Source organism: Maylandia zebra, linkage group LG3 (assembly GCF_041146795.1).
Source record: "Maylandia zebra isolate NMK-2024a linkage group LG3, Mzebra_GT3a, whole genome shotgun sequence".
Taxonomy (NCBI): domain Eukaryota; kingdom Metazoa; phylum Chordata; class Actinopteri; order Cichliformes; family Cichlidae; genus Maylandia; species Maylandia zebra.
In genome coordinates, this window is record NC_135169.1 from 46,366,785 (window position 1) to 46,392,463 (window position 25,679).

At 37.6% G+C, this 25,679-nt stretch overlaps 5 protein-coding genes across 7 annotated transcripts; all 5 read left to right on the plus strand.

Annotated features, from left to right (window-relative positions):
- Nucleotides 1-2,070: 2,070 nt before the first annotated feature.
- Nucleotides 2,071-3,680, plus strand: LOC101487149 (uncharacterized). Its single transcript, XM_004571040.3, has 5 exons — nucleotides 2,071-2,119; nucleotides 2,232-2,939; nucleotides 3,062-3,169; nucleotides 3,397-3,434; nucleotides 3,555-3,680. The coding sequence occupies exons 1-5, from the start codon at nucleotides 2,071-2,073 to the stop codon at nucleotides 3,678-3,680; spliced, it is 1,029 nt and encodes a 342-aa protein (XP_004571097.3).
- A 4,381-nt stretch (nucleotides 3,681-8,061) lies between these two features.
- LOC101473398 (uncharacterized) lies at nucleotides 8,062-9,783 on the plus strand. 2 transcript variants are annotated; one of them, XM_076882742.1, is made up of 5 exons: nucleotides 8,062-8,121; nucleotides 8,216-8,923; nucleotides 9,102-9,227; nucleotides 9,314-9,357; nucleotides 9,454-9,783. In XM_076882742.1, exons 1-5 carry the CDS (start codon nucleotides 8,067-8,069, stop codon nucleotides 9,574-9,576), a joined length of 1,056 nt encoding a protein of 351 aa, XP_076738857.1. In that variant the 5' UTR covers nucleotides 8,062-8,066; the 3' UTR covers nucleotides 9,577-9,783. The 2 variants fall into 2 exon arrangements, with proteins under 2 accessions (XP_076738857.1, XP_004571061.2); XM_004571004.3 differs by having other exon boundaries at nucleotides 9,457-9,783.
- Nucleotides 9,784-14,123: 4,340 nt separating this feature from the next.
- Nucleotides 14,124-15,926, plus strand: LOC101472806 (uncharacterized). The gene is made up of 5 exons (XM_004571003.3): nucleotides 14,124-14,178; nucleotides 14,288-14,995; nucleotides 15,094-15,219; nucleotides 15,312-15,355; nucleotides 15,447-15,926. Exons 1-5 carry the CDS (start codon nucleotides 14,124-14,126, stop codon nucleotides 15,564-15,566), a joined length of 1,053 nt encoding a protein of 350 aa, XP_004571060.2. The 3' UTR covers nucleotides 15,567-15,926.
- A 3,439-nt stretch (nucleotides 15,927-19,365) lies between these two features.
- On the plus strand, nucleotides 19,366-21,280 carry LOC101473102 (uncharacterized). Of its 2 annotated transcripts, XM_076881948.1 has the most exons (6): nucleotides 19,366-19,442; nucleotides 19,557-19,640; nucleotides 19,911-20,258; nucleotides 20,337-20,441; nucleotides 20,521-20,555; nucleotides 20,648-21,280. In XM_076881948.1, the coding sequence occupies exons 1-6, from the start codon at nucleotides 19,388-19,390 to the stop codon at nucleotides 20,765-20,767; spliced, it is 747 nt and encodes a 248-aa protein (XP_076738063.1). In that variant the 5' UTR covers nucleotides 19,366-19,387; the 3' UTR covers nucleotides 20,768-21,280. The 2 variants fall into 2 exon arrangements, with proteins under 2 accessions (XP_076738063.1, XP_076738062.1); XM_076881947.1 differs by having other exon boundaries at nucleotides 19,557-20,258.
- A 2,701-nt stretch (nucleotides 21,281-23,981) lies between these two features.
- Nucleotides 23,982-25,418, plus strand: LOC101472524 (immunoglobulin kappa light chain-like). The gene is made up of 5 exons (XM_076882250.1): nucleotides 23,982-24,039; nucleotides 24,134-24,838; nucleotides 24,924-25,049; nucleotides 25,141-25,175; nucleotides 25,299-25,418. The coding sequence occupies exons 1-5, from the start codon at nucleotides 23,985-23,987 to the stop codon at nucleotides 25,416-25,418; spliced, it is 1,041 nt and encodes a 346-aa protein (XP_076738365.1). The 5' UTR covers nucleotides 23,982-23,984.
- Nucleotides 25,419-25,679: the final 261 nt, after the last annotated feature.

The window sequence follows — 25,679 nt, forward strand, 5'->3', positions numbered from 1 at the left end:
ACACCTAGCTCACTTTGTCTTTCTGGTTTCAGACAGGAAGTGTCTGCAGTGTGTTTATGGACTGCAGCCATGCAGTATTAATGATGCTCAAGTTTCTTCAGTAGACTACATCAAAATACTAAAATAAATCAAAATGCAATCAATCACATTGTCTTTGTTTTATTCATTTTATTCAAATAGGATGCACTCTATAACTATATTGCTTCTTACCCACACAAAACCAGTGAAGCCCAAGCTCTTGTGGCCTTTCAGTCAATAAGGTTCACACACATTTTAACTAACACAATTCTATGACAGACATGAAAAATAAAATAAATGTAAATAAAATGTAAATAAAAATAAATGTAATTTGGTGCAATATAAACATTTCCTTATGGCTAAAACATGAACCAAATATCAAAAACCGTTATGTCCATGGCCCCACTGCTTTTTTAATATCCTTTTTTTTGGCTTTTAGCCTTTACTAGAGGACAGTGAATACGGATGCAGGACGTTTTTGACCTCCTTAACCAGAAGAACTGTATTGAGATCCAGTATGATCCCAATTAACATAAATGACTGAGACTTAGTGAGTGAGAGTTCAATAAAAGTGACAGTAGCTGTAGGAGGCAGCTGTGTCAGAGACAACAAGAGTGAACTACCAACCACTACACCTACCAATGTGTCACCAGGGTGGAAAAGTCAGTGATGGGGACGAAAGCAGATCTGTTTGCAGCTGCAGTACTTCCTTCTCTCCTATACTCAAAATTAAATTTTTTATCGCGCAATGTTCAGTCCTTGAGTCTTTTCAAGGAATGTACGCTTGATATTATTTAATTTACATCTAGTCAACATGCAAGCTTCAACTCATGGCTCTCAGTGTGGGATAGCGTCACTTTCATGACATTGCTGTTAATGTTTAAACAGCAAGTTTCAGGTCTGGGCAATTGGATTTTCACAGATTTTCCATTAATTTTCTGGATTTTTCATGTTATTTAAGTTTTGTTTTTTTTTATCACCAAACGCACCACTTTGATTCAGATTCATATATCTCAACGATTGCAGCAAGTCCATTTATGGCCCCCATTGGGTGGACATTGATGGTTGTATTGTGAGTAAGTCACATGATGCCCTCATGTGGGGGTGGCTGTAGCTCAGGCGGTAGAGCAGGTCATCTACTGATCAGAAGGCTTCCCCTAGTCTGCATGCCAAATATCCTTGAGCAAGATACTAACACCAAATTGCATGCATCAGAGTATGAGTGTGTGTGTGAATGTTACTTAGAAAGCACCTAGGAAAATGTGCTTGTGCGAATATGGGTGTAAAAGCACAAGTTGTGTAAAGCACTTTGAGTGCTCAGAAGAGTAGAAAAGCGCTATACAAGAACCAGTCCATTTACGATTATTGCCCTAATTTTCCCCAGTGGCCACTCATATTATTGCAACCGAAAAGACAATGAAAAGATGTATATAAACTACTAACAGAACAGAAGCCTAGAAAATCGAATTTTGATAATGCAGCATTTCTCTCTAAGCATGCTAGACAATTAGAAATGTGAAGGTGGGACCAGCAAGAGAAACACTGAAACATATCCAAATGTATGAATGACGGGAAGTTAAAAATAAGCAATATGATCTTTTCATAGAGCATTTAAAAAGGATATGGCTCACTGAAGTAAGAAAACTTGCATCACCAGATATGGCATACACACAGTCACTACAATAACTAATGTCTGTGGCGTCTTTCAATCAGATCTGGGTTCATTTCACTGTTCTTAAGACAATAAGTAGCGCTAAATTACTTTTCACACTAACCGGAAACATCCTAACCTTGGCCAAGTTTGCTCTCACTCACATTATTGATTTTTGGGGTTTTAATGGTTAAAATAATGTAATACTATAACTCTGGTATTGTTTTCCATATCTCTTGCTGCGAGAACCAAAATTCATAATGAAGGGGGCGTTAAACTTTTGTACCCTGTTTCAAAAGTAGTTCAGAGTCACTTTTGGTTAGCCAATCAAACGGAGCCTTGTCTCTAAGACTAGAGGACGTATGGAGGTTTTCTACATTGGTCAAGACCTTTTGATCACAATGACATCTCTGAATTTTGCTTTGATTTGCCTGGTCTTCTGGAAAATTGGTAAGTTGGGAATACCTTAAATTCTTAAAAATATAAATTAAATCTCACTTATAGAGTGATTAGGCTTTTATTGTGATTTTAAGTGCAAACATTCATGGTGTTCTCTTTACAGACCGGGTAACTAATATTCAGCTCTCCTCAAATGTTCGTCAAGAGAGCGGCTTTATATCAGCTAATGTTGGGGACAATGTAACTTTGCGATGTTTCTACGAAGGTGATGTTGCAGCTATGTTTTACTGGTACAAACAAACCCTGGGACAAAAGCCAAAGCTCATCTCTAGCTTCTACAAACATGACAAAAATGGCACTTTTAGCGAGGATTTCAAGAACAATCCAAGATTTTCTTTGGACAGTAAAAATGGAAAGAACCACTTGACAATCTGGAATTTACAAATGTCTGACTCAGCAACGTATTACTGCATAAGCTGCTATGCTTACAAGTTTGAATTTGCAGAGGGCACCACAATCCATGTGAAGGGTTCGGATTTGAACCTTCAAACTTCAGTCCATCAGCTGTCTTCTGCAACCGTCCAGCTAGGAGCCTCTTTGACTCTGAACTGTACAGTCCACACTGGGACTTGTGATGAAGAACACAGTGTTTACTGGTTCAAAAGCTCAGAAAAATCCCATCCAGGACTCATTTACACCCATGGAGGCAGGAACAATCGCTGCGAGAGGAAAGCTAACACACAAACAAACACGTGTGTCTACAATTTGCCAATAAAGAGCTTGAATTTGTCTGATAATGGGATGTATTACTGTGCTGTTGCCTCTTGTGGACACATACTGTTTGGTAATGGGACCAAGCTGGGCTCGGAGGGTAAGTGGCATTCTAGTAGCCTGTCTCACATTTGATAAACAGTCTTTAATACTCTCTCATTCAGCTTTTAATGGAAACATATTAACAACACTGATGGTTGATGGATGTTTGGTTCTCTACAGATGAGGTGACCTTTCCTGACTTTCTTGTGCATGTTTTAAGTGGAGCCTTGGCATTCACCACCACTTTGAGTCTTTTAATGGGTTTTCTAGTGTGGAAGATGAATAAAGGTAACCAGTCACTTACACTTGCAGTCAGTCCAAACATGGTTAGGTATAGTGCACAAAAAACAGTTGCAAGGGTGTATGAAAGGGCACATGCGGCTTACAGTGTAAAGTGCTTTGATTTGTTAGTAAGACTGGATACACATTATATAAGTACCAAACTATAATATTGTTTTCTTGAACAGCGTGTATTTACAGACAAAGGCTTTTATATTTTTTGTGTTTCACAATAGAGTCACAAGCAAGATGTTCAGATGCAGCTAATGCAGAGGTGACTATATTTTTTGATATATATCAAATTATCTTTTGAACAGCTACCAATACATATATTACACTGTAGCACTTGATTTTTTTTCTGTAACATTTATTGACTCGTGTATTTTTGTACCAGGGATACCAAGATGCAGACAACCTTCACTATGCTGCCGTACAGACACAAAAGTCCAACCGGCAAAGGAGGCAGATGAATGACACCATGAATCACTGTGTGTACTCCAGTGTAAGGCAGCAGATTTGAACCTGTTTCATCTAGACTTTGTTTCAGCGTAAGATGTGGTTTTGTTAGCGTGTGTTTTGAGATCTGTTGTGAAGATAATCAGTACAAAGCCTTGGTTACAAAGGTGCTACATTTCCATTATCAGTATACTTGTTGATTCTCAGGGGTAAGAAAAACAGTGAGAAAACATGTTACTTTACGAAGCCAACCTTTCTGAACATGTGCATAACACACTGTGCCACATCACCATAAATATAAGCCAGTTTATGTCACAAGAAATACAATGTACAATGTAATGAGTGCTCTCTACTGGGGAATATCTGTTTATCTTTTCATATTGTGGTTACATATTTAAGAATCTTTTTATAGCTTAGATTAAGGTCTGAAGTTTAAAAAAAGTCATAAAGTTAAATCTCTATATGTCTGGGTGATTCAAAGATAAAACAAACAACAAAAACAAACCATCTGCTCTTTTGTTTTTGTGTCTGTGTAGTTGCAAACAGGAAGCCTCCACTACTTTTCCACCATTGCAGCCGTATACTGGCTAAAACAACAAGGTTAATGCAATTAGCACTTTTGAACTAACTCTGCTGAAAGTTTGCAGTACGGCTATTTTTCCATAGTGTAGTGGTTTACGTGTTCAACGGGTGAAAGATTTCCGGTTCGATTCCAGGAGGAGAGATGAATGGAGTATTTCTCTGAAATTGCAAAAGTTAGAAAAAATTAAAATGGAGCTACCTACTTGTGAATAAATGATCTGCCAAAAGTAGCATGATCTCTATGAAGGGCCTTCTTGCTGTGCTGGTGTATTTTGCACGGTTTTAATGGAATTTTCTGACAAATAAAATATATTACACACCATACAAGATGCTTATTTGGGTTATTTTCTTTCCTGCTGACTGTTTGGAAGATATCTGTGTCTTTGTGTTGCACCTGTACAATTTATGAATACAGCTTGCTAACATTAGCTGGCAATTCAGCACTCCACCCTGATATGACTGAAATAACTGATATACAAGACTTGGTAAGTCTTAAATCTTTGTTTTTCCCCATTAGCTGCCTGTCCTCATAAACACACCAAAATGGTCTTTTTTAAATTCTACATAACTTACAAATCTTATCTTGTATAACAAAGACATAGAACTCAAGACTTCTTGGTTTAAGAAGCAGTGATTGTGTGTTACAGTGATGTTACCCACTGGTTTGTGTGGATTACTTTGGTATTTTGGATGTTGCCATGTTTTTTAAAACATCAAAACACATATTTGGACCAGAGAGTAGAGCTTCGGAGTTACCAGCTTAGTAAGTCTAAGGGGTTGAACAAACTGAATACCCAAAATCTTGAAGTAAACATTAAACAAGAAAAAACTATAAATACCTGTCACTCAATATAGTCACACCTCTTTTTATGCATACACATGTGCATAGATTTATTATGCTTAAGAAAATGTGTTCACAAAAAATTCCACCCCGTCATAGTTTCTTCTGTAAACACAAGGTCAAACTCAAGCAATCATTTCAGTGAGACTTATGTTAGCCAAGTTAAACTGTAGTGGTCTTTGTGGGTTTCAGAAGAATGAAGAGGTGTAAGTACTTTAGTGGGGAGTCAGTCTTAAAGAAAACTGCATTAAACCACAAAGTAAATGGACTTTGTGGGTATATTATCTAATTTACCTCTGAGGTGTTAAAATGCACGCCCTAAAGACCACATGCAAATAACCAATAAACCTTTATAGACCATAAAACAATCCAAAGAGAGAAGGCATTATGTCAAATGTCAGCCAATAGAATTCTTTGCAGTTCTTTGACAAACGTGGAGATGAGACCTTGTATAGACTACAGAGGCCTGTTGGCCACTCTTAGGGCATCTGTCCAAACTTTAGGCCTAAAAAGTAAGCAAATGTCTTCCCCATATAGTTATTATAAAGCAGCAAATTATCTAAGGAGAAAAAAATGCAGTGTTTTGTACCATGAAACTGTTTTTTAAAATGTTGTACATCAGTTAAATTGGGCATTTTAACAGGGAGTCTACAGAAATCGACTACTTTTGAAGACACCCTCAAGTTTTTGGCATTTCCTCATTGCTTTTTATTGTTTGCATGAGATGGGAAAGTCACCTGACTGTTTGAGACATCACTCAAATTTGCCAGAAAGTGCTGGAAATTGATGGCATTTCCCTAACAAAGGATATTGTCATAACTTTTGAAAAGTTCCTAAGGGTTTTCTCCAAAAACAGCATTCATGCTCAGCATTATTATTATTTCATTATTATTATTATTACACAAAGATTGTTTGCTGTTTTCAAAGGACCAGATTCCAGAAGACCTCAATCAACATATAAACATCATCCTGGTTTGACCAATTTTGGCACACCTTGGATACTGTATAAAAGTATGGAACAGCAGAAATTATATAATTTCATTTACATGCCTAAAAATGTTTGTTTTTAAAAAATATATTTTTGAAGAATTAAACACACATTCACAGGCAGCGTGCCCTTTCTGCCATGCGCATGGGAAGGTTAAACAGCCTCTGGTGCTTTAAACTCTGAGGAGCTGTAGCTTCGGCCTCTATTGGACGATTTGTTTGATTTACACCTTTTGATGATGCCAGAAGTTGCAAGACCAGACCCTACGTGACCCCAAATTTATGACACGCGGCATCTGTCCAGTCACGTGTCCTTAACTGGGCCTAAGATGGCGATTATTGATGGAAGTTGCTCTGATGCATTGTGTTACCACCAGAGATGGGCAGTAATGCGTTACTGTAATCTGATTACTTTTTTCAAGTAACGAGTAAAGTACGGGATTACTATTGCAAAAACGGTAATTAGATTACCGTTACTTTCCCGTAGGAACGCTGCGTTACTGCGAGTGCGCCGTTAGTGACAACAGCTGTGTGCAGATCAACAATGGATCACATATCGAGTGCGGGAGAGAGTATGAGCGTGCAGCGTTTAAAGCGTGGAAGTACTGACCTTACTTTGAGTTTGATTCCATAAAAAGTGACAAAAACATTAGCGTCCGTTGTGTGTGGGAAGAAAACTTCGTTTTACAGCGAAAAAACCCCTAAACTTCCGAGCAAGCACCGAGTAGCTATGACGTAATGGGAAATTCACAGAAAAACTCGCGGATTCTTCCATTGACCGCGGCACACCTGCACCAGGGTAAACCTCCGCCTACCACAGTCCTGCTTTACAGGTGAAAATAGAGCAACAGGACCGCTGAGTCTTTGACTTTATTCATTTTCTGCTGTGTTTTACTTGCATCTATTTGAAAGAGTGAGTGTAAACACAAAAAATATTTTATTTTATGTGCTGGAATGTGTAGAAAATAGGTTTAAATGTTAAACTAATTTATTCAAGTCAGAGAATGTTGCATATAGTTTAATTTTTACTTGATGCATAAAGTTAAAAGATTAAAACTGATAAAACAAGTTAAAAAAAGAGACTTTTCCATTTGATTACATTTTATATGATGGATTATGCAGAAAAAGTAGAATTGGGCTGAAAGATCTATCGCTTTATCACCTCTTCAGGTTGTAAATCGTGTTTTTAAAAAGTAACTAAGTAACTAAGTAATTAATTACTTTTGAAATTAAGTAATCAGTAAAGTAACGGGATTACTTTTTGGGGAAGTAATCAGTAATTAGTTACTGATTACTTTTTTCAAGTAACTTGACCAACACTGGTTACCACAGCCATTATCCAGAACTACAGCGGCTATTGGTTACAGCGGAGGAAACCAGTCCGGTAAGCAAATTTCTGTCTTAGCACATTTGTGGTTTTCTTTTGCCGCTGGTTTAGTGAATTTGTTTTGGAATCGGTGAGAACTAAGATAGCTAACTAGCCATTGTTTACATTGTTACATGAAGTCTGGAGAATTCTTGGCTCAGTTGTGTGTTTAGAAGACTTAACTTGAGAATTTACAATAGGACTTTGCTATCTAATGGATAATGTCACGCTAGCTAAATCAATATTTTACATAAAATCTATGAAAAACTGGAAACTGTGTTTTTTTTAGTTCACTTTTACAGACGGGTTGTTTGATGCCTTTCAGTGTGTTGCTGATGTCCGGAAATATACTTTCACAGGATAAGCCATGTATATAATTACTGACTGCAGTTATTCTGTAGAAAAATATGATGTTAATTCTAGTGCCAAAGAACTCTGCTTTCTATTCTAATATGTTGCATAAAGCTCAATTATTTATAAGTGATTTGAAAAAGTGTCAGAAGCCTTAAAGTACGTCAAATAGTTTCACCCAACTGATTCTTCTCATAGAGCTAAGATTGCCTCTGTAGGTGGATGTGATCATCTACCCTCCTGGCCAATCAAAACAGTCTTGTCTCTGAAGAGAGTGAGGATGTAGAGCAGTGCTTTTCACTCAACACGGCAATTTCAACAAGATGACACCTCCGAAGCTTGTCTTCTATCTGACATGCCTCTTCTTGGTGGAATTTAGTAAGTTGCATTTTATTTAAAAAACAAGAACAACTATTTATGTTTTAAATGTATCATTCTGGTTAAAAATAATTCTGCTCTTTACCCCATTTAGCTCAGATGAATCATTTAAAACAACCCAGAAATTTACATCAAGAGAAAGGATTGATATCTGCTAATGTTGGAGACTCGTTGATTTTGCGATGTTTTCATGACAGTGATGCTGCAAAGTATTACTGGTACAAGCAACTACTGGGACAGAAGCTACAGCTTATTTCCAATACCTATAAATTTGACAAAAATGGAACTTTTTATGATGAGTTCAAGGACAATCCACGCTTTACATTGGAAACTGATGTGGGTATAAATCACTTACAAATTTCCAACGTACAAATCACAGATACAGCAACTTACTTCTGTGCAAGTGGTCTTTCATTTGTGTTTGAATTTGGAGAGGGTACCAAAGTCATTGTAAAGAGTCAAGGTTTGAGCATCAAAGCTCTAGTCCAGCAGTCTGCTTCTGAAACCATCCAGCCTGGAGGCTCTGTGACTCTAAACTGTACAGTACACACTGGGACCTGTGATGGAGAACGCAGCATTTACTGGTTCAGAAAAACAGAAGAATCTCAACAAACAGGACTTATTTACACCCATGGAGGTGGGAATGATCAGTGCAAGAGAAAAACTAAAACACAAACTAACACCTGCGTCTACACCCTGCCGATGAACGGTCTGAATCTGTCTCATGCTGGGACCTACTACTGTGCTGTTGCCTCATGTGGACACATACTGTTTGGAAAGGGGACAAAACTGGACTTTGAACGTGAGTAACATCAAGGCTAAGCTTACTAAAAATACTGTAGATCCTCCCCAACAGGGAATGGGACAAAGTTGGACTTTCAAAGTGAGCAGATTTTCTACCAGGAATGGTCTGTTTTTACTCAATAGTATTTATTTTAACTTTGTAAAAAAAGTTGTGAACTTGTTTTCACGTTTTACAGGGGACGTGGACTCACTGGGTTTGGTGTATTTTTTGGGTGGTGCTTTGATATTCGTCATGATTCTTTCTGGCTTTCTGGCTTTCCTGATATGCAAGATGAATGGGAGAAACTGCAGCCAATATTCAGGTACAGTGTATTTTCATTGTTAAAAGCTTAATCTGTATTTTCTTTTTTGGTAAAAAAATAACTTTTTCTTCAACTTTTACCTTCAGAGTCTCATGTAGGACAGTCATCTCCTCACACAACCAATGCAGAGGTAAATATCACTGGAGTGTAACTTTCACAAGCACAAATCTTCCAGTACAATGCACATGAGAAGCAGTTACAATGTATTAATATATTATTTTGTTAGCAGGGTTACAACGATGCAGACAGCCTGCATTATGCCGCTTTACGTGTAAACCAGAGAAAACAATCAAGAAGACTTAAGGATGACACCATGAGTGAATGTGTGTACTCCAGTGTAAAGCAATGACTGTCTTTTGCTTTCTTTATAGTTTTTACAGAGAAGTACTTGTACAATTTTGATTTTAAAAACGGTTTCTGGGTCTTTTTTGTTTGTTTTTGTTTGGAATTTCATGATGGATATCCTAATATTATTCCTTTATAGTGATTTATAGACTTGACAGATGAAATATATCACATATTTCTTGATTTTGATGCATTTCGTTTAATGCTCTGGAATTCTTGCCATGTGTTTAATCACAAAATAAAGTAAATGTCATTATGAAGAACTTGAGCGAATGCGTGTTTACTTCTTTTGGGTATCTGGTTGCTCCCTGTGTATCGTACAGTACATGTGACAGTCCTCACTTATCCCAGACCAGCAGTGGAATTAGGAGGTGGCTGTGACCAGAAAAGCTGCCAATAATTATTTTGACACTTTAACAACTCTAAATACTGGGCATGTAGTTTAAACATTAAAAGTTTGTTGTTGAGATTTAGTTTCTCTATAGGTTATTATCACTAGTCTCGGATTTTGCCTTCATAGGAACTAAGGGGAAGTAGCTGCCAGGTGCTGACAGTGAAACACACTTCATTAGGTGATCAGTAAGTGTGACCACCTCTACAAAGCCAAAAACTTTCAGTTAGCATACGAAATGTTCTTGAGAACATGATCACAAAAAACAGACCAAGTTTAGGTTTTTTGAAGGGTTGCCAGGAAAAAAGTCCTTTTTAAAAGGAACCCATCAGCGTGGGATATTTTTTGGGAAGTTGCATTAGAATAAACAACATGTCTTGTTCAATAATGTCTATTAGACAGAGTAAATCAAAATGGATATGTTTGGCACAACACCACTGTCATTGAAAACCAAACATAGCATCAGCACAAAACACCTGGCAATAATTGTCAAGTCGAAGGGGTGTTGATTATTTGAGGAGGGGGGGGGGTGTCAATGTCAGGCATGTCCAACAGCTAAAGCTTGGCTTTAACTGTATTATGCAACAGGACAGTGACCCAAACATAGCAAATCTACAACGGAACAGCTAAATGACAAAAGAATCAAGGTTTTGCAAGAGAGAAATGCATGAACTGTGATGAACTACAGCAACATTGTAAGGAAGAGTGAGCCAAACTTTCTCCACAACAGTGTGAGAGACTGATACAGAAAGCATTTGCTTCAAGTTATTGCTCTTTGTGAGTCTTGGAGCTTACTTAAGTTGTAGGACTGTGGGAGAAAGCTGGAGTACCCAGAGCGAACCCACACAAACACAAGGAAAACATGCAAACTCCACACAGAAAGACCTTGGTCTGATGGTGGAATTGAACTCTGGACTTTCTAGCTGTGAAGCAACAGTGCTAACCAACATGCCGGTGGCATAGGTGCATGTCCTATTACAATGTACATTACATATATTTATATATATTGTAAAAGTAGTCAAAACAAATGACATCAACAACAGCACGGTGTCATTTCTGCTTTTTTTCCCTGTAACAACAGCACAGCGGATAACAGTCCGTGAACAGTCGCCCTCTACATCAGGGGTGTCAAACTCAAATACACAGTGGGCCAAAATTCAAAATGGAACAAAGTCGCGGGCTAACGTTAATATTTATTTTAAAAAAAAATCTTCTGAATTGACAATCTGAAAGCTAGCTATGTGGTTAGTGAGATGATTGCTAAAGCAGGAAAGCCATTCACAAAGGTGAATTTGTCAAAAAGTGCATATTGCAGGCTGCAAATACAGTCTGTCCAGAAAAGAAAGGTCAGTTTAGCAACATCAGCCTTTCTGCCAACACCGTATAAGATCGTATTTCTGACCTGTCAAGTGACATTTAAGAGCAACTGTGTGAGAAAGCCAAATGTTTCAGTGTTTCAGTCGCTCTTGATGAAACCACAGATATCACCGATACTGCTAAGCTCGCAGTGTATGTCCGAGGTGTTGATGACTGCTTTGAAGTGATGGAGTACTTGCTTACAGCAATTCCAATGCATGGCCAGACCACCGCTCGGGAGATATGTCACAAGCTGCTCCTTTGGAGCAAACGCCTGAAGTTTGACAAAGTGATGTAAACATTGGGAAATGCATCAACCAAATCAGATCCGGAGCTGTAGCTCAGGTGGCAGAGCAGGTCAGCCACTAATCAGAAGGTCGGTGGTTCGATCCCAGGCTGCCTCCTGGCTGCATGCCAAATATCCTTGGGCAAGATACTAACCCCGTGTTTGCCACCTACTGGTGGTGGTCAGAGGGCCCGGTGGCGCCAGTGTCCGGCAGCCTCACCTCTGTCAGGACCAGACTTACTGATGAACATCTTTAAGACATACTGAGGGTCTCAACTGCTTCCTCCCTCAGGCCAAACCTCTCATGACATTAAAGCTTGTTTGGCCCTGTCGGTCTCTCAGGTCAGCTGACCAGCTGCTCCTGGAGGTACTGAGATCCAGGAGGAAACTCAGAGGGGACGGGGCCTTCTCTATCGTGGCTCGAAAATTATGGAATAATTCGCCCTGGCACGCCCTGTCCACTTTTAAATCGCGTCTCAAAACCCAGTTTTATTCTTTGGCTTTTAATCTCATTGAGACTTAGTTTTCAGTTGAAATGAAATTAGTTATTTAATTAATTATTTTTTCTTTCTTTTATTTGGTTTTTATTTATATGTTATGTAATTTTATTTTATGGTTCCAATGTACAGCGCTTTGTGTCAGCTGTGGTTGGTTTAAAGTGTTTTATAAATAAAGGTGATTGATGGATTGATTGAAAATGTGGCTGGGCTATGCGAAAGGAAGCCCTGCCAGGTCTCTAGCTGCAAGGAGTAGGCGAGACACGTTCAGATGAACAGTTCATGTTCTTCACTGTTCCATTCATGTTCAAAAGAAGGTTAAAGGTTAAAGAACTGTTAATACAGACATTTGAATCTGAATACAGCATTAATAGAAGACTGAAGAAACCACAACTTATTAACTCTTAATTTGTTCATTTATTTTTGTGTTATAGATAATAGATTTGAGACTATGGGAATTTTTTTAACAATAGTTTTCTTGTGGAAAACCTTGTGCAACACAGCCTCAAGCTGACTGTGCCTTCAGCGGGCCAGCTAAATTGAGTTTGAGACCCCTGATATAGATGAAACCCAACCACCTCTTATAAATAACGCTTCTTCTACAGAAATGTCCAAGACTTAACTGTATCACTGACAAACTTCTACCAGAAGAAAATCTTGCAGACATTAACACAGCTCGACTCACCATCCCCAGTACCAGTATGACAGAAACCATTGAGCGTGCCACTGTCGCACCTTAATACTATTAACATTTGGGTATAAGATCAAAAAAGCATGTAAAGAGAACCTTCCATTCAAAAAGAAGGTTGGAAGCCCAGGACGATGTTTACTGGCTGCAGAAGGGTTTCATGAGAGACAGATCCTCTGTGGTTAAGAAGTAGAACAAAGTGTCCATAACTAAATCTCTAGAATCTGACAAACAAAGGCACACAGCTCTGGCTGCTGGGCTGAGGAAACACAAGATAAAATCTACTCATTCAATTTGGATAGCATTTAAGATGAGCCATAATAGTCAAGTGCTCTACAGCTACAAGCTTTGACTCGCATCAGTGTGAATGCAGAAAAGAAGTCTGTCTCTGTCTGTGCAGCAGCTCGTGTGGTTTTTGTGCAGGATGTAAAGGTAGTTCCACACCCACATAAATACACCATTAGCACCTTTAAACATGCCACCAAAAGTGGTGGATTTTCAGGTATCGTAATACTACTTGGGTGAAATATTTAGAGTAATATTTACATCAGTGAAGAGAACAGACTAGTTGAACAGGGGTATTTGTGTTCCAATGAGCAAAAATAAAATAAAAAACCAACAAAAATAAATCGAACATAACATCCAAGTTCCTTGGCAGATAATTTAAAACTATTCAGCTGATGAAATCACATCACTTGAATTGCATTACCATTACGACTACTGCCATTATACCTATGCACATTTGGAGGTTTTGTGTGTGGGTTGTGTTTGTACCACTATCTTACTACTCTAACACAGCTTTTTGTTCCCTGCTGCTCAAAGCAAAGAAAAAACAACACATTTCAAAAAAAGCATTTCTATAAAAATTATTGAATTTCACATAAAATTTAAAAGTGAAATAAAAGATTAATTTGAAAAGTATTTGGGATGCAATGATTTCAATTTGTGATTTAAAATTTTCAAATATGTTGGTCTTTCTGCTTTAATAAGCCGTTTGGACAATTACAATGCACACTCTAAACATTCATGTTTCAGTGACAAATACTGAGCAGAATCCACTCTAAGGTGGCACCTGTCTCTAAGCTGTAAACTAATGACATTAATGTAATTTTCCTTAGTGAACATATACTGCACTAGTCAAGAGCCTCAATGCTTTTCATATATACTCATGATATTATGAACTTTACACCATAGGTGGTTGTGAACATGTGATTATGTTTCCACAGTAGGACGTACAGTGTCACTGTAGACTGGCCAATCAAGATCAGTCTTGGGTCTTCAGAGTGGAGAAAGCATCAAGATTCTTTTCATTTGACACAACGATTTGAACACGATGACACCTGCAAAGTTTGTCTTTTATCTGACATGTTTGTTCCTGGGGAAAATGGGTAAGTTCTGTTTCTGTTCTTTTTAACATCTCTTCAAGTTTTCACCTCTTAAGGAAATGAATATGTTGAACTGACTTTTCATTTGCTTTTATTTTGATTTTTATTGTAGTCCAGAAGACCCATCTGCAACCACAGGCATCTGTTTATCAAGAAAAAGATTTTATCTTAGCTGATGTTGGAGAAAATGTTAGTTTGCATTGTTTCTATGAAGGTGACGATTCAGCATGGATCTTGTGGTATAAGCAAACTCTGGGACAGAAACCGAGGCTAATCTCTACGTTCTATGTGTACGATACAAAAATCACTTTTCATGATGAATTCCTGAACAACCCACGGTTCACACTGGATACAGAAAACGGAAGAAATAACTTGAACATTTCAGATTTGAAAATCAATGACTCAGCTACTTACTACTGTGCATGCAGCTATAGATTTGTGTTAACTTTTGCAGAGGGTACCATTGTCAAAGTAAGGGAGACAGGTTTGAAAAACCCAGCTTTAGTCCATCAGTCACCATCTGAGACCATCCAGCCTGGAGGCTCTGTAACTTTGAACTGCACGGTACACACTGGGACCTGTGATGAAGAACACAGTGTTTACTGGTTCAAAGAAACAGAAGCATCTCGTCCAGGACTGATTTACACTTATGGAGGCAAAAATGATTATTGTAGGACGAAAACTAACCCACAAGCAGACGCCTGTGTCTACAACCTGCCAATGAAGGATCTGAACATGTCTCATGCTGGGACCTACTACTGTGCTGTTGATTCATGTGGACACATAGTGTTTGGAAACGGGACCAGATTGGATCTCAGCCGTGAGTACTGAAGAGTCATTTACAGTCAATTCTGATCACTTTTTGTGAGAAGATACATATAAGCTAAAAATCTCTTTCTGATGACTGGCTAACTGCAGGTGAAGCAGACTTTCTTGTCTTGGTGTACTACTTGAGTGGAGCTTTGGCATTCAGTACCATCCTGGTTCTCCTACTGGTTTTCTCAGTATGCAAGACAATGAAGAGAAACAACTGCATTTGCCCAGGTATGTGGTACTGCTTGTGCCTGATAGCTTAAATTTGTTACGTTTATCTTTTAGCCTTTGGATCTGAGTATTTTTTTGTCTTTGACTATTAGAGCCTCGTGCACGATTACCAACTCCTTCAACAACAAATTCAGAGGTAAATCAAATCCCAGTTACTTACTAATAAAACAATGCTAAATTTCTGTAAAGGAAATATCTCAAATGACTTTTGCATATTCTCTTGACAGGCTTGTCAAGATGCAGACAGCCTCCATTATGCAGCTTTAAGTGCTAAGAAACTTAACAAGTCAAGAAGACAGAAAGACAGCAGCAAGAGTGAATGTGTGTACTCCAGCATAAAGCAGTAAATATGGACATTTCAACATTTCAATGTCGAGCAGACAAAACAATTCTACATTCTGTTCAATACAATTTATGACCAGTACTAACATTCTAGCCCAATTGCAACTGGAAAATCGGGCAAATGCATGTCCTGCTTATCTCCCATCCATATTCCAACAGGATTCTTTGGCTGTTACTTGAGGAATGATTACTTTTAAATACATATACATTTCTGAACAGTATATATTCGTTTTACTAAACATTTGATCTCAAGGTTGTAAAAAAAAACTGCATGAATGAAGTTTTCGTGCCAGACTACAAACAAATTGCAAGGTTTCAGTTTTATTCTCTTTTTTTGAACCATTTTGTTGGAGTTTATGCATTCACATTTAGTAAAAAACCAGCACTGTGACTAAATAAAGCTGCTAGGCTATGGCTGCAGATCTTTTTCATTGTATCTCTGTCAGTGCAACATCAATGATCTTGTGTTTTGAGCCAGTGTGACTACTTCAGGTACTATACAGATTAGTACCAGAGCCAATCTAGGAATTTGCTGCAATCAATTTGAAGCTATAGCAGAGCGTTGTCATGAGATAGGTCACATCAAATAGAAGATGAACCAGTAAAATGGTTATATACACCTTTTTCTAAAAATAAATATACTGGTGGCTACTAGTGCAATCCCTCAGCCCCCTACTAGATGTGTTGTATAAATTTGAAAATATCAAGTGACATTCTTCTTGAGTCACATTCCCAACACTTAGAACCAACCTGATCTTTGACCTTGACCTATAGGTCAAGCTCACTGAATTCTAAAATATAAATGTATGCTATCACTTTGAAAACCCTAAGTTCTTAATTTATGGTGTTCACAAGAATTTAAGAACATATTCCCCCTGACCTCACAGATATTCAAAGTCATCCAAGAATTTAAGTAGAAATGAGTTATTGTGTTCATAAGATTTTCAGTAAATCTGACCTCTGATTTTGATCAAGCTCGACAGGATTCCAGAGTCGTCTCTATCTTCTAAGCCGACTGAGGTCTCTACAGTGAAAATAACAAATAACAAAGTTCTCATTTTAAAGTAAAATGTCAATCATATACATGTCGTTTCTCTCTATGTTCTGGATATTTATAATTTAGCTATTTCTATTTATTATAGCTAGTTCTTATATTTTGTAAACTTGTAATATATTGTATTATTTAAGTTAGCATGCTCACATGTTCAGCATGTTACTGTTCTTATTGTCTTGGAGCAACTGTAAATACATACTTTCCATAGGGATTAATAAAGTATTCTGATTCTGAATGGCCTATCCCACCTTGCAGCTGCAAGAGAAGTACTTGCAGCTACTGACAGGTACCAAAAAGAGAGAGAGAGAGTATTACTCTGATATTTGCATTTTTACATTGGCTGACAGTTAAATGCAGAGTTGAGTTTAAGGTTCTATTAGTTGATTTTTAATCTCTCCAATAGCTTGGCTCCTGGTATGCATGTCTATATCTATACATACATGAGTTGCTTTTAACCCTTTAAGACCTATCATAGAACCAAGTTCGCAAAAACCATCAAGGGCTACGATGAAACTGGCTGACTCTCTATGTGAGCCAGTTTCATCCTAGCCCTTGATGGTTTTTGCGACTGCACTTGGGGACACATTCAAAGTTTTAGGAATTTTCCAGACTGACCAAATTTAGGTTCTTAAAGTAATAATGGACTGTCATTTCTCTTTACTTGTCTGATTAGTTCTTGCCATAATATGAATTCTAACAGTTGTCAAATAGGGATGTCAGCTGTGTACCAACCTGACTTCTGTACAACACAACTGATGGTCCCAACAACATTGAGAAGGGAACAAATTTCACAAATGAACCCTGACAAGGCACAAATGTGAAGTGAAACCATTTGAGATAAGGCCAAGGGTTTTCAGTGCTGTCAACAAAGCAAAGGGTGGCTACTTTAGTTCTTGTATCTTACTATTATGGGTTTTTAAGTAATTGTAATAATTCCTGGAGTTTTGTTTTTTTATTTGATTCCCTGCCTCTCCCATTAAATCTCAGCCTCTGTGTTAGATATTCCCTTGTTGGTTAGTTCCTGTTTTATTTTGATAGTCATATGTACCTTCTACTGAATAACTTCCCATGTCTCATTATCCCTGCTGTGCATTCATCCTATTTCCCCTAACCTCATTACTTTGTGTTTATTGTTTTTTCCTTGTATTTTTTCTGTTTTCCCTTGGATTATTCTGAACGTTTATCCTGAACAGACAGTGATAAAAGCTTATTTTGTATTTCACTCCATCTTTAGTTCTGTACTTAATCTATTGAAACGCAATGCCCCCAGTAATGGGGGAGAAAGGGAGAACATCTGGAATGTACCACCAGATCTGTTATTTAAATATAGCTGTTTGATATCCACAGAAACGTCAGAATCTCAACTAAAAGCTAAAAAAAATCACAAAACACAGCTACTGTAAAACAGTAAATGGTTAAAGAGCAGGTAAAAGGATGTAAACACAAAGCACAAATCACACGATCATGCCACGATACACGATCATGCGTCAGGGTGCTGAAAGCAGAAATCTCACAGATTCATAAACTGCTGGTTTCATCACTTTCTGAACTAAATTCACTGAACCAGCTGCAAGAGAAGACCAACGCTAGGCTTCACATTTAAGGAACATTGTAATGAATTCCCTCTTAGTTCGGTGTGTTTTGCTGTGAAGACCGGGTTGGATTTGAGATACTCAAAAGGGATTAAAAAGAGTTGTGTGACTACCCCAGGTTTTCCCCAATACAAGACAAATTGCACATATTATTTTCTTTTTCAGACATATCTGTTACTATTTGTCAAAGTTCAAACAACCTCTGTAATGTAGCTTTGAGTTCAAGTCATCCAACTAATTGGATTTTAGCGCAAAGATTCAAACCAGAGCTTTATGTTTTTTTGTTGTTGTTAAGAATCTCATTGAAGATGCTTTGTGAAGTTAGAAATATTCTTTTGATATTGGTCTTTAAATCGCGGTTTTCGGTCTAAAGATAAGATCTCTTTAAGCTTAGACAGGCTTTAGTATTGTGTAACTACTTGGCTGTATTATCTATTGTGTGATCTTTGTGGTTACAAGCGGGAAATGACCTGATTCTGACTTAGAAAAAAAAATTTTTAGAAACTGACTGAAATCATACGTTCTTTCCTTTGTCAGTGCACAGCCATTTACTGTTTTTGACAGGATGTTAAGTATTATGCAGACACAAAAATGACCAAGGAAACACTCAAAAACGCCAATATAAACATCAGTATATAAAGTGAATATAAGTTCACATTTAGATTATTATGTCAGCAGTATAACATCAAATTCTGTAGTTTTTAAACAAACTACTTGTTTTATTCTGCAAACTACACTATATGAGTAATTCGTTTTGTATATAAATTTCCTAAGGATATGCTTCCCCAAGGCCAATGGCCTGTTTGATAGTGATACAGATATTGTCCCAAAAAATCCACCAATTTTCATTAAATTCAATTTGGCAACTTTTGCAAAATCCACCACCTTCACTTTACTTTTTTATTATTCTATTCTAGGCTGTAAAACGTAAATGAGAGTTACTATGCTCTTTCACCCATTTTAAAAATGTTGTGCTTAATAGGCATCTCACAATGTCAGTATTTATTATTAGAAAAAACAAAACGTGATACTATTGTTTCCAGTGAGCACGTTGCATTTCCTAAGTAGGACATACAGCGCAGCGTCACAGTTTGTCGGCCAATCAAACACAGTCCTGCCTATAAAGAGTAGAAAAGAGGGTTTTTTCCTTCCTTTTTTTCACACAGCAATTTTCTGCACAATGGCTTTTTCACTGCTGGCTTTTTATTTTGCAATACTGTTATCGAGGACTCTGGGTGAGTTGTGTGCTTGTAGGTTCATTTCTCCTCTCTAAGAATATTGAATTCTTTCACTTTTGCCTTACATTTGCTTTATTTTATATTTCAATTCTGCTCATTTGACTGATCTAGAGCTGTCCTCATCTGGTCATCAGAAGAGCGCTTTTGTGTCACGTAAAACGAGTGACAACTTGATTTTGAAATGTTTCTACGAAGGTGAGGTTGCTGCAAGGCTTTACTGGTATAAACAACCTCTTGGACAGAAACCAATGCTCATCTCTTACTCCTACATATATGAAAAAAATAACACATTTTTTGGCGAATTTAAGAATAATCACCGCTTTTCACTGGATACTGAAAATGGCAAAAACCACTTGATGATCGGAGATTTACAAATTTCAGACTCAGCGACTTACTACTGTATGACCTCTTATTTATACAGATTAACATTTTCAGAAAGCATTACTGTTATTGTTAACGATGCAGAGTCAAACGTCCAAGCTGTGGTCCAACAGTCAGCTTCTGAGATCATCCAGCAAGGAGACTCTGTGACTCTCAACTGTACAGTACACACTGGGACCTGTGATGAAGAACACAGTGTGTACTGGTTCCAAAACTCAGACGAATCCCATTCTCAGTCCCATCCTGGACTCATTTACACACATTGGGGTGGGAATGATCAGTGTGAGAAAGAAGCTAAGACACAAATACACACCTGCGTCTACAACTTGCCAATGAATAACCTGAATCTGTCTCATGCTGGGACCTACTACTGTGCTGTCGCCTCATGTGGACACATACTGTTTGGAAATGGAACAAAACTGGACTTTAAACGTGAGTAACATTAAGACTGAGTTTACTAAAACCACAGTAGATCCCACCCAGTTGTCTAAACTGTCTGACTTCATGCAGATAATGTTTTCTGGAGCGGCACCTTTGCAGTCACCTCCATCCTGAGTGTATTGCTGGCTTTCTCAGTGTGTGTGATCAGCAAGAAATGCATCTGCAAATCTCCTGGTAACTAATTTTTAGGGTTTTTTTAACCTGCCAATTATTCCAGAATTATAAATATAAGAAACTTTTGTTGTTCTTGTAGAATCTCAAGCAAGTCTCCCCAAAGCAGATGCAACGGTGATGTATTACCAGTAACTATTCAGTTACCATTTTTCTACGCAAAAGTCAATCTGTGGACATATTTTTATTAATAAGTATTTTGTTGCCAGGCTTTCCAAGAGGCAGAAAGACTCTATTTTCCATCTTCAACTGTCAACCTGCGCAACAGATCAAGAAGTCAGAAGGATCACACCTGGAGTGAATGTGTGTACTATAGTGTAAAGCATTAGTACGCAGAGAAGACACGGTGTTTAAAAATGTAGTATTTCTTTTTTATGTTGGGTCATGTTCACAATATAATTTTTTTTGCTAGTTAATCACATTTGTAACGTCAGTGTAGTTTGAAGATAAAGATGGAATAATGAAGGAATCATGAGAGACAAATGTCAGTATTCACTTCTTTTTTAATCCTCATTCTCTGCCAACAGCCTTTTAATTTTTTTTTTTTTTTTTTGTAAATTTAATGTTTTTGAAGCTCAATAAACATAATAAAGACTAAAAGACCTTCAAGCTTGAGACAATATCTGTGTGCCATTTCAATTCAGTGATAACATGTCTCATTATTGTGATTATTATTATTGTGTATGAGAGAATTAAGCCAAGCTTGTCTCTTCAAGAGAATGGATCATGAAATGCAGTCATTCTGCTGCCAAATTAAGTATAGAAACTAGACTTAATCTGTTATCCTAAATACAAAAGGTCCCAAGCAGGAGTGGATCTAGAGAAATTTTCTTAGAGTGGCAGGGAAATCAAATGGGATGGCAAAATGAAAGTCATTTCTTTACACATGCAGATGTGTAGTTTTTTTTAAATTTAGAAATAATTTACAAAAAATTGCACAAATCTGCACTTTCATGAAGAAATTTTTGACCGAAAATTTAAACCAAATGTTTCATGATTTATTGGGTTCCAGGGTATAATTGGCCATTTTTGACTACTTTTAATTTTACCTTCATTTTTCACCATTAAAAGCTATTTATATTCCCTTGTTTGGTATCAGTCTTTTCGGCACAAACTCACATGTCTGAATCCGCTGTTATTCTTTTCATTTTGACATACTGTATTAGCACAATTGATATAAATCTAAATTTTAAAAACTTATGCTCAAATTTTAAGTTCTATACAACTATTGCCCCCAAAATGCAGCCAATACGTAGCACGGCACATGTTTCATGTAGGATAGTTAATTTAAATGCCCGTCATAAAGTAATAACTAGCTCTGAGCTGTGTTTAATATTAATAAGTCCTAAAGTACAACTACATTGTATTTTCAGTTTTTCCTCCATTTTGCTTTAGATTGCAACTTAGCTTGCAAAAATAATTAAATAGATAGCACCTAACCTTTTCTCTAGATCTCATGGTGAATACTCTCACTAACACCAAGTCTCTTGTTCTCAACTTCACTGATTTTAATCGTAGTGAAGCCTGTACTGGGTTGGGTGTGTAAAGGAGGATTACGGTAAATATTTGTTGTCAATACAACTACTTTTTGCTGCCACTGCTGCTGCAGGATATCCTCATCAAGATTTAGGAGGGTATGCCATGTGAGAGGTCACTACTGAATCTCTTGCAGAACAAATGATCAGGGGTAATATGCTGAAATTAGGAGGGGTTGTTTCAGCAAAAGAATATACCCAGTCGAATAATGTGAACTATTTACCAGTTATGTCGATTGCAAGTATTTTCAGATATCAAATTGGAATTTTGCATTAGGGAAACGACATGCTTATTATTACTGGCAGGTAAAAAGCCAGATTCTTATGAAGTGGTATCAACCGGTCGCAGCAGATGGCCCCGCCCCTCCTTGAGCCTGGTTCTGCTGGAGGTTTCTTCCTGTTAAAAGGGAGTTTTTCCTTCCCACTGTCACCAAAGTGCTTGCTCATAGGGGGTCATATGATTGTTGGGTTTTTCTCTGTACCTGTACCTTTAACTTTTGTTGTGATTTGGCGCTATAAATAAATAAATTTATAAATAAATAATAATAAATAAATAAAATTGAATTGAATTGGTATGACTGCTTTGTTTGGGCAGAGAAGGATTTGTTTATGAGGCAAGAACTTGGGGAATAGGACGATGCATTAGGGGACAACATTTTTCAAGTAGGGCTAGTCGAGAGTGAGGACCATTAGCGTGGATTTAGGGGGGGAAAGTCCATGTTGAGGTGGAATTGCATAAAAAAGAGTGAAGCACTTCCAGTAATGTAACTTATAGTCTAAAGTGCTTTGACTGTTAAAAAAGATTAAACTGTTTATGGCTAATAGAGGATGGGGAATGCCTGGATACTGATGTGTGAAGAAAAGCAACAAACCTGTAGCCTTAAAAGGTGACCCAAGTTCAGGCATGTGGTCTGACAGCAGAGTCAGTTAAAATAGGACAAGGAGAGCTGACAAATTATCGTCAATTGAAGGATGACAACAAGTAAATCCCATCCCATTGGTCATGTTGTTTTGGCAAAACATCGTTGACAGACAGCTTTGACACAAATTTAAAATGTCTTTGCTGTAAACATTTGAGTCTATGACAAACAGGCACAGAAAGCTAAAAGTGGGTGCATCCTGTCAAACAGAGTGCCTTTTACCATTTTTCTGTTTAGACGTGTCAGTGCAACGGCCTCTGTGGTTTCAGCAGGATGTGTTGTTACGCTAACACATACATCACGACCTAAGGTCCACTTGCTGTAAACACCCAAAAACTGTAGTTTTCCACAGGTCTTGTTTATTTCATGCTGCAACTCATGAGCTCAGAAACTTTTTATCCGGAATGCAAAACCATTATTGAAAATGATGTATGATAATCATTATTCAAACAGCAGTAGAGTAAAGAGTAAAATAACATAAATTACAAATGTTACATTGCATTCCTGCAACTTAAGAGCAAAGATATTATAATCCTGAACATAAAATACCAAAATCCTGTGTGAATGTATTCATGTTGATATTCCTAATGATCTCTTTCTGGGCCCATGTGCTGCTGTTTTCTGGTTTGCCCTACTGTTATCCACAATGAGCTCACTGCTGGAATCCTAATTCTGTATACTCAAATTATTACTCATCACATCTTTTAAATGAAAAGTGTTTCACAGCATGGGATATGCTAGAAATGACAATCAATCATTACAATGAAAAACACATCATTATTAAACTTGAAAATCAAATGCAACTGGATCAGAGCAGCTTCTGCTTTGATCCTATTTATATAGTATAACAAACCTAATGTAGACCAAACTCCACTTTCAATACTTTTAGATCTGTTTGTAATTCCAAAAAACGTATAATTCCTCTCAGATATCACACTGTATTTTCCACTACAGGCGGCACTAAACGCGTGATTGTGAGTTCCATACAATAGATACTGTGTCACCTTTGGCTGGCCAATCAAACACATTGTTGCCTCTCAAAAGTGGAGCAGCTATCAGTAACCTTCATTTTACACGAGAATCTCACCACAATGGTGTCTTCAGTGTTTTTCTTCTGTCTTCTGTGTCTGTTATTCGGAAAAATGGGTAAGTTCCATTACTAAGGATTCAGATTTTTGTGTTGTTAGGTTTTTACGTTTAACTGAAAGTGCATTTGTTTTTTTCTTCGTTTCCACTACAGTTCAGATGACAGAGTCGCAAATATTCTCATCTGAACATCAAGAGTCTCGTTTCATATCAGCTCAAGTTGGTGGAAAAGTGACATTAAAATGTTTATATGATGCTCACGTTTCTGCAAGAGTGTTCTGGTTTAAGCAAAATCTGGGACAAAAACCAAAGATTATCTCTCACTTTTTCAAATATAATGTGAACAACTCTTTTAGTGAAGAGCTCAAGAACAACCCACGCTTCACACTGGATACACAAGATGGCAAATATCACTTGACGATCAAAGATTTGCAAGTTTCAGACTCAGCTTCTTACTACTGTGTTCAGTATTCATACACTTTAACCTTTTTAGAAAACATCATCATCAGTGTAAAAGGTTCAGGTGTGAACATCAAAGCTGTGGTCCAGCAGTCAGCATCTGAGACCATCCAGCCAGGAGGCTCCTTGACTCTGAACTGTACAGTACACACTGGGACCTGTGATGGAGAGCACAGTGTTTACTGGTTCAAAGACTCAGACGAATCCCATCCTGGACTCATTTACACACATTTGGGCAGAAATGATCAGTGTGATAACAAACCCAGCAAACAAACGCACACCTGTGTCTACAGCTTGCCAATGAGTAACCTGAGTGTTTCTCATGCTGGGACCTACTACTGTGCTGTTACCTCATGTGGACGCATACTATTTGGAAATGGGACCAAGCTGGAGCCTAAAGGTGAGTAACCTTTTCTACCTGTTGCTCACTTTATCAATATTTAAAGATATAGACAAGAAAAAGCTCTGTTTTTGGTGTGTTGCAGGCACGTTTAATTCTCAGGGCTTGGTGTACTTTTTGAGCGGAGCTTTGACATTCAGCTCCATCCTCAGTGTTTTACTGGGATACTTGCTGTACAAGACAAACAAAAGAAACAGACACCAATCGACAGGTAAGTGGAGTCTTTTAGGTTACATCTTAGACCGGTTTTAGCTAAAGTTGGCTTTTCAATTAAATCAATGTTTCACAAACAAAATCTCAAGCAAGATTTTCAAGCGCCGCAACAACAAGTTCGGAGGTGAATATGTTTTTTAATGACTTCTTAAAGCGCTCTTCAACAAACTTTTACAGTCTTCTGTTTTATGGCTATTGTTTACATCTGAAATCATGTTCTTATCTACTTTGTACACATTTTCAACAGGGTTTCCAGCATGCTGACAGCCTTCATTATGCTGCTTTAAGCATTAAAATCCCCAAGAGATCAAGAACACAGAGAAACAACACCGACGATGAATGTGTTTACTCGGCTATAAAAAAATAAAGATGGACATTTGTAAATCATGTAGTTATTTCTTTGAATCTCCTTGAAATGGCTGCAGTCTTATCTTGTTATATAGATGTTTTTGTAGTTTCATACTGGTTAAATTGGAGCGATTCCCACTTAGGAACTGCATTTGTGATTTCACCTGTATGGCATACTGTAAATGTATGCTCTTTCTGCTGCTGTGGCTCAGGTGGTAGAATGGTTTGTCGGCCAATTGAAAGATTAGTTACCCAGGTATTCCTGTCCACATGCTGAAGC

What these genes read in the sequence shown, in the direction of transcription:
- LOC101487149 (XM_004571040.3), top strand. Translation starts at nt 2,071, where the DNA reads ATGACATCTCTGAATTTTGCTTTGATTTGCCTGGTCTTCTGGAAAATT. An exon ending in AGTGTGGAAGATGAATAAAG is followed by an intron (nt 3,170 to 3,396) that starts GTAACCAGTCAC and finishes GTTTCACAATAG; the next exon opens with AGTCACAAGCAAGATGTTCA. An exon ending in CAGATGCAGCTAATGCAGAG is followed by an intron (nt 3,435 to 3,554) that starts GTGACTATATTT and finishes TTTTTGTACCAG; the next exon opens with GGATACCAAGATGCAGACAA.
- LOC101473398 (XM_076882742.1), top strand. Translation starts at nt 8,067, where the DNA reads ATGACACCTCCGAAGCTTGTCTTCTATCTGACATGCCTCTTCTTGGTG. An exon ending in GACAAAACTGGACTTTGAAC is followed by an intron (nt 8,924 to 9,101) that starts GTGAGTAACATC and finishes CACGTTTTACAG; the next exon opens with GGGACGTGGACTCACTGGGT. An exon ending in CTCACACAACCAATGCAGAG is followed by an intron (nt 9,358 to 9,453) that starts GTAAATATCACT and finishes TTATTTTGTTAG; the next exon opens with CAGGGTTACAACGATGCAGA.
- LOC101472806 (XM_004571003.3), top strand. Translation starts at nt 14,124, where the DNA reads ATGACACCTGCAAAGTTTGTCTTTTATCTGACATGTTTGTTCCTGGGG. An exon ending in GACCAGATTGGATCTCAGCC is followed by an intron (nt 14,996 to 15,093) that starts GTGAGTACTGAA and finishes GGCTAACTGCAG; the next exon opens with GTGAAGCAGACTTTCTTGTC. An exon ending in AAACAACTGCATTTGCCCAG is followed by an intron (nt 15,220 to 15,311) that starts GTATGTGGTACT and finishes TTTGACTATTAG; the next exon opens with AGCCTCGTGCACGATTACCA.
- LOC101473102 (XM_076881947.1), top strand. Translation starts at nt 19,388, where the DNA reads ATGGCTTTTTCACTGCTGGCTTTTTATTTTGCAATACTGTTATCGAGG. An exon ending in AACAAAACTGGACTTTAAAC is followed by an intron (nt 20,259 to 20,336) that starts GTGAGTAACATT and finishes GACTTCATGCAG; the next exon opens with ATAATGTTTTCTGGAGCGGC. An exon ending in ATGCATCTGCAAATCTCCTG is followed by an intron (nt 20,442 to 20,520) that starts GTAACTAATTTT and finishes TTGTTCTTGTAG; the next exon opens with AATCTCAAGCAAGTCTCCCC.
- LOC101472524 (XM_076882250.1), top strand. Translation starts at nt 23,985, where the DNA reads ATGGTGTCTTCAGTGTTTTTCTTCTGTCTTCTGTGTCTGTTATTCGGA. An exon ending in AAACAGACACCAATCGACAG is followed by an intron (nt 25,050 to 25,140) that starts GTAAGTGGAGTC and finishes CAAAATCTCAAG; the next exon opens with CAAGATTTTCAAGCGCCGCA. An exon ending in CCGCAACAACAAGTTCGGAG is followed by an intron (nt 25,176 to 25,298) that starts GTGAATATGTTT and finishes CATTTTCAACAG; the next exon opens with GGTTTCCAGCATGCTGACAG.